At 40.8% G+C, this 7,500-nt stretch overlaps 1 protein-coding gene across 2 annotated transcripts in view; it reads left to right on the forward strand.

The window, feature by feature from the left end:
• Nucleotides 1–7,500, forward strand: part of ttc39b (tetratricopeptide repeat domain 39B) — a 40,426-nt gene that overhangs the window by 10,582 nt on the left and 22,344 nt on the right. For both annotated transcript variants that reach the window (XR_012398836.1, XM_073939487.1), the window contains exons 2-5: nt 2,250–2,284; nt 4,641–4,745; nt 4,931–5,062; nt 5,134–5,210. Coding sequence is in view for 1 of the 2 variants with exons in the window: in XM_073939487.1 (XP_073795588.1) it covers nt 2,250–2,284; nt 4,641–4,745; nt 4,931–5,062; nt 5,134–5,210 (349 nt within the window). In the remaining variant the exon portion in view is untranslated. The remainder of the gene's footprint in view (nt 1–2,249; nt 2,285–4,640; nt 4,746–4,930; nt 5,063–5,133; nt 5,211–7,500) is intronic.

The raw sequence follows: 7,500 nt of genomic DNA on the forward strand, positions 1-7,500 counted from the left end.
TCAGTGAGTTTTGGGTTTAGTTTGTTGTGTATCATATCCAGCTCAAATTCCTAAACTCAGCTTGTAATCAGAGCCTTGGTTCCTCATTCCTCCTCATTACTGACTATCATTCTCATATTCTCACACAAACTCATCATCACGCTGCTCTCTGGAATACTTGATTCTGATTGGTCAGTCATGACATGTCAAGGTATTACAAAAATGTGAGAAATCTTGTTTTCCTTCAATCTTCTCAAAATTCTTACTTTAAATAGGCCTTTACATAGTTATATATACATGCATTTATGTATACATTCACCGGCCACTTTATTAGGCACACCTGTCCAACTGCTCGTTTTCGCAAATTTCTAATCAGCCAATCACATGGCAGCAGCTCACTGCACTTAGGCATGTAGACATGATCAAGAGGATCTGCTGCAGTTCAAACTGAGCATCAGAATGGTGAAGAAAGGGGATTTAAGAGACTTTGAACGTGGCATGGTTGTTGCTGCCAGACGGGCTGCTCTGAGTATTTCAGAAACTGCTGATCTACTGGGATTTTCACGCACAACCATCTCTAGGGTTTACAGAGAATGCTCCGACAAAGAGGAAATATCCAGTGAGCGGCAGTTCTGTGGGCGCAAATGCCTTGTTGATGAGGCCAGAGGTCAGAGGAGAATGGCCAGACTGGTTCCAGCTGATAGAAAGGCAACAGTAACTCAAATAAGCACTCGTTACAACCGAGCTCTGCAGAAGAGCATCTCTGAACACACAACACGGCCAACCTTGAGGCGGATGGACTGCAGCAGCAGAAGAGCACACCGGGTGCCGCTCCTGTCAGCTAAGAACAGGAAACTGAGGCTACAATTCACACAGACTCACCAAAACTGGACAATAGAAGATTGGAGAAACGTTGCTGCTCTGATGAGTCTCCATTTCTGCTGACACATTCGGATGTTCGGCTCACAATTTGGCCTCAACAGCATGAAAGCATGGATCATCCTGCCTTGTATCAGCGGTTCAGGCTGGTGGTGGTGGTGTAATGGTGTGGGGGAGATTTTCTTTGGGTCCATTAGTACCAATTGAGCATCAACGCCACAGCCTACCTGAGTATTGCTGCTGACCATGTCCATCCCTCTATGAGCACAGTGTCTCCATCTTCTGATGGCTACTTCCAGCAGGATAACGCAGCATGTCATAAAGCTCAATCATCTCAGACTGGTTTCTTGAACATGACGATGAGTTCACTGCACTCAAATGGCCTCCACAGTCACCAGAGCTCAATCCAATAGAGCAGCTTTGGGATGTGGTGGAACGGGAGATTGGCATCATGGATGTGCAGCCGACAAATCTGCAGCAACTGTGTGATGCTATCATGTCAATATGGAGCAAAATCTCTGAGGAATATTTCCAGTAGCTTGTTGAATCGACGTCATGAAGGATTAAAGCAGTTCTGAAAGCAAAAGGGCTCCAAACTGGTACTAGTAAGGTGTCTCTAATAAAGAGAAGGATGCATTTCTCAATTTCTCATGCTAGATTATATTATATGGAGACATGATGTAACTACTGAAAGCATCAGGTTTGTGTCACAGACTGTCTCTAAATTGGGTTGCGTAACTGCACATCTATAAATAGATCATAGACCAACTCCCATGACCCCAAACACACAGAGAGAGATGCTTGTGTGTGTTATGAAGCCAGTTTCAGTGTGCTTATGCCCCCAGAGTTTAAGTGTAACATCGTTTTAACGCTCTGTATGTCTGTAGACACGGCAGAATTGACAGTAAAGCTGACTTTGACCTCACGGTAGGGAATAATCAATAAAGATAGACAGATAGATAGATAGATAGATAGATAGATAGATAGATAGATAGATAGATAGATAGATAGATAGATAGATAGATAGATAGATAGATAGATAGATAGATAGATAGATTGCATCTATAACAATAGCAATATATATATATATATAGAGAGAGAGAGAGAGAGCAAAAGTAAACGTGTAAGTAAAGCGCTTTATGGTTTTCTGGGAAGTCTAACAGTAAGTAAAGAAATTGAACAATTAAACAAAGTAACATGGTCATAATTGTATAAATAATTTAAATATCTCTCTCTCTCTCTCTCTCTCTATATATATATATATATATATATATATATATATATAATGTCTTAATGTTTTAATCTTTAATAAATAATCTAATCCTACTTGATGATGTAATAATGTGAATAGTCCGAGTGTTTGTGCTCATCATCTGCTCTGTCTGTTTCAGGACTGTTTCGAAGACGCCTTCGATCGCATCCCAGTGTGAGTATCTGAGCTGAGGGAATAAAAAACATTCCAGGAAATATCTGATTTATTCTTATAAAAAAAAAAGAAATGTACAAAAACAGTTCAGGATTGAGTCTGTACAGATCAGGAATATTTATTTAGAAGTGTCCTTGCGAGATCGGCTCCTTTAATGGCTCGTTTCCACTGACTGCTACAGCACGGTTCGGGTCGGTACGGGTCACCTTTATCAAGCTTGCGTTTCCACTATCAACTGTACACTTGTGGTGTACGACAGAACATTTCAGTCGACTTCATTCTCACTCGAATAAATGTCTACAGTAAAGCTGTACCTGTCGCTCGCATATCATATGAGCAGCACTTCTCACAAAACAGACACTTTACACAAAGAAATACTGTATAAATGTTTATTACTAACTTTTCTATGAGCAGGATCTTATTATAACTGCAGATCAATGACCGTGAAATACTGTAACGTCTGTAATTATATACAATAAATAAATAAAAGAACATATATGAACACATGCAGACCCTTACTGTCTCCCGATATGTTACTAATGGCAGAAGAACCACACACAGCAGACATTTAGTCCTTATTTAGGTTTAAAACCAACACACATGTAGCCCACAGTCAGCGCAAACCTCTCATCTGTGTCTGTAATCTTCAGCAGCACATGTAGCCTCTGTTAGAGAGTCATTCTGTCATTCCCAGTTCAGAATAGTCTAGAAGACGATTATAAACATGGCAGTTTCAGGTTGCTTGCTCCTGAGCTTTGTCGGGTTTCTCCTTTGTTTGTTTGCGCTTCACTCTCACATTTGTCCTTTTCTGAAAGGATCAGATGATGGAGACACTTCAATAATCACACACACGTTATCATCATCAGCTCAGGACGATCGTTATATCAAATATAGACGCCATCGCGAGCTCCCTGGAGAAAGCGAAAACCGCTCGTACTTTAAGACGGCATCGTAAAGCAACAACAGGACATGGCAGATACTGTTCTTCTTGGCTTTGTGGCTGTACACCAAGACCATAGATATATACACTAGATATCGCATACGGACCCTGAGCATGTGTCAATAGCGCCGCCACATTGGTACAGTGCTCCCAGGACAAGTGTCATTCAACCACACTAGTCAAGACAGTGTTACTACGTGAAGATGCGGGACGCAGAATGCATCTCTAAGGTCTTTGTCTGCACTTGAAATGCGAAACGCAGCGCTCAGGAATGGTTTAAAACAGTTGTCATGTCAACTTGCTGCAGTAAACAAAGCCAAGTCTGTAATGCTTGCCCCGCCTTCACACTCTTCTTATTGGCCCACCACTGCTCTAGCGCTGAAATATCAGCTGTCAATCACTCAGTCAATGCCTTCTGGCTTGGGATGACAGAGAGAGCTGCTACCGCGAAAAACTGTAAAGCGCTGAAGATGAGAATGAAGATAACACTGACAGATTGTGTTTTAGAAACCATCTAAAGTTACAAATAATGACACAGCTTACTAGTGATCATGTGCTGAATGTTAATCCACCATCTACACTTTTCCAAGAGCGGATAAAAGACTTCCGTTGGCTTCAAGTCCGCTATGAAAAGTCTGTGGGATGGAGTTTGCAGGTAACTGTTTGCCACATCTAGCACGAGAGCTTCTGATTAATCCTTCTTATAATCGCCAGATGCTGTCGTGCAAGGGGCAGCTATATGTCAAATTTAACACCGCGTACACCCTCACAAACAGGCTTACACTGAGTCAACTAACATCGCTACTCTTGAAGACCGGTATTGCTATAAACATGACGTATGCATATAATAAGGTACAGTATATGTCAAAAGCACCAGTGCAATATCAGACAGCACCCGTGTGAACAGCACAGTTATACCGTAACAGATTCATTCATGTCCAGCAGTGTGTGCAGGGCCGGTGAGCGCTCCGTGTATCTTTTGCTCACTCAGTTCTGTTATAAATATCTATTCTCTTGAGATAACGGGATTTCATTGAGACATATTTTTCTCACGCTTGCATATATATATATATTTGCTTGTTAGTTTTATATATTGCATATATTTTAATGCAATAAATATATTTGTATAAAACTTGTAGTAACGGTGCTTATAATTAGTAAGTGCGACTAAATTTTGGCTGATGCGCCTACATTTTTAAAGTTAAGAGCGCCGGTGCTACCAAGCAAAAAGGTTAATTTCGAGCCCTGAGCAGTAACAAAGATAGTGATGGTGAGATCAAATGTTTGAGGAATACAGACACAGATCACCTGTCTGCTTCATGGATGAAATCAGTCCAATAATCTCTCTAATATAACAGTCTAATATGTCCATATGTATGTGTGCTTATGCATGTGTATGTGTGTGTGTGTGTTTAGGGCGTCTAAGATGGACTTGTGTACGTCTATAGAGGAGTGCACCATGGCTCTGAACCTCGTCCTCAACAACAAGTTCTCTGAAGCCCTCGACCTCCTCAAGCCCTGGTATAGCACACACACTCATCAGCTGAGTACTGGTATCCTGAAGTATATCTAGTCTAATATTATTTACTGTCATCATGGCAAAGAGAAAAGAAAATCAGTTATTAGAGATGAGTTATTAACACTGTTATGATTAGAAAAATCTCTGTTAAACCACACAACACAAAGTTTAATGTGTGTGTGTGCAGGTCGAAGGACAGCATGTATCACGCTCTGGGCTACAGCAGTATTCTGGTCATGCAGGCCACAATGACATTCGAGCACAAAGACATTCAGACCGGGATGGCCACCATTAAAGACGCCTTACAGACCTGCCAGAGGTGCGGAGACGACATCACATGATCGTCTCAACATGATCTGCACATCTCAACATCTGTCCGTCTGTCTGCAGGTTCAGGAAACGAAACTCCGTGGTGGAGTCCATTTCCAGCCTGATGTCCAAACAGTCTGCGGACAGCCTGAAAGAGGGTAAACACACACACACACTATAAAGACTCTGACTCTGTTTACACCTGCTATTAAAGGGTTAGTTCACGCATGCTCACAGATATACACTAGGGATGGGAAGATTAACCGATATGTATCGATACGCGGTCATGCGCGTGCAGGATGCGAGTGCATCGGTAGAGCAGCAGAGGATGAATGACATTTTGGAAGCAAATCGAGATGCATCGGTTTTTGCGAGATGCATCGGTTTTTCCGAGATACAGCTTATATTTTTAATATAGAATGTATTTTTTATTTATTAACAAGTGTTGTCAACCTGTTTTTGGCACATAATTTAATCGACCTACATAAAGTAAGCCTTAGCAACGGATTTGCGGATGTGCACACACTACAACTCAGTGTATCAGGTGTGCGGATGAAGATAGTGGAGCGCCCTCAGAAAGCGCGAGAAGCAAAACAAACATTTTATTCCCCACTGAGTTTTAAATCTAAAGTATGGCAACATTATGGATTTAAGGATGGACGACATGACAGGACAGATGCAATCTGCAAAATGTGCCGCGCATCTGTAAAATACGCAGGCAGTACGACTAATCTGAAATCTCACTTGAAGCGGCGCCACGGTGTTGTTGTGAAAGCATCTTCCAGTGTTTCTGCATCCCCGGCTTTCGCACTGCTTCAACCAGCTCCAAAAGTGGTGAGAAAAGCATTGCAAGTTTTTTTTTCCATGCGCAACAGTTCTGCTCGCTCTACGCCAATAACGAATGCTATTGCATTGTTCATATGCAAAGATATTCAGCCTAGTGTCACGGAGAACGAAGGTTTTAAACACCTCCTCCTGTTAATTTTTATTTAATTATAATAATAACAATAATATTAATAATAATAATGATAAAAATAATGGGTGTCACGGTGGCACAGTGGGTAGTTTGACCACCTCACAGCAAGAAGATTGCTGGTTTGTTATATTTTTATTAGCCTGTTGTTTACAGTGACAGTGATGTTTCAAAGCAGCATAACACTGCTAGTTCAAAACCTTAAGTTTTGAATAATCAGTGGCAAAATATCTTTGTAAAACTTGATTTCATAGTTGAAAAGTTAAATCACAATTCTTGTTGTGCAATGCTCAACCTTTATGTTGAAAGAGTGCAAATATATATATTTTAATATACATTGCACTTATACATTCTGTTTATCTTGAAAATCCTTAAATAATATGTGCTATATTATCTAAAATGGCCCTCTACTGTAAACTGACACTCTGGCTCTGAGAGAAGAGCCAGTTTGTAAAAAACGTCTTGGTTTTGCTTGGTTAATAAATAATCAAACTCATTCAATGGCACATCATCCTCTTTCACATCATCTCATAAACTTGATTTAATTAGTTAGTGCTGAATTATCGCATTGTATCGTGATATGGGTGTGAATCGTATCGTGTCGCATCGCAATATGTCATAAATGTATCGCTAATATATCGGATCGTATTCTTTGTATCGAGATGCGTATCGGATCGGCATTATAGCTTAGATGCCCAACCCTAATATACACGGACACACACACATACATATGGACGCATGCACTGACACACAGACATACTGTACAGCTGAAAGCAGAAGTTTACATACACTGTATAAAAGGCACATAACCATTTAAATAAAGTCAGATGTTAATGTGACTAAACCTTTTCTCCTTTAGGTCAGTTAGGATGATCACGTGTGTTTCTGTTCTGCTTAACAGCAGAATAATGAGAGAGATATTGTTTGAGAACATTTGAGAACTTTTCTTGTTAGTCAAATTTACACACAATAAGATTATTCTGCCTCTGGAAAAGCTCAGATGATGATGTCACGGTTTTGGAAGTTTCTGATTGGCTACTTAACAACATTTGAGTTAATGTGAGGCACAACTGTAGAATTGTATTGAAGGAAGAGCTCAAACACACTGCTTCCTTCTGTGACAACATGGAGAATCAACAAGCCAGAATCAACAACAAAGCCAGATTACCATTAGCTGAATCACACTGGAAAAAGACTCATGTTTGGAGACATGTGCTGTGCTCTGATGGAGCTAAGATTGAACTGTTTGGCCATAATGAGCAGTGTTACATTTGGAGGACAAAGGGGAAAGCGCACAAGCCTAGAACACCATCCCAACTGTGCAGTATGGGGGCGGCAGCATCATGTTGTGGGGCTGTTTTGCTGCAGGAGGGACTGGTCCACTTCACAGCATAGATGGCATCATGAAGAAAGAACATTATGGAGAAATACTGAAGCAACATCTCAAGACATCAGCCAGGACATTACAACTTGAC

Source organism: Danio rerio, chromosome 23 (genome assembly GCF_049306965.1).
Source record: "Danio rerio strain Tuebingen ecotype United States chromosome 23, GRCz12tu, whole genome shotgun sequence".
Lineage (NCBI taxonomy): Eukaryota > Metazoa > Chordata > Actinopteri > Cypriniformes > Danionidae > Danio > Danio rerio.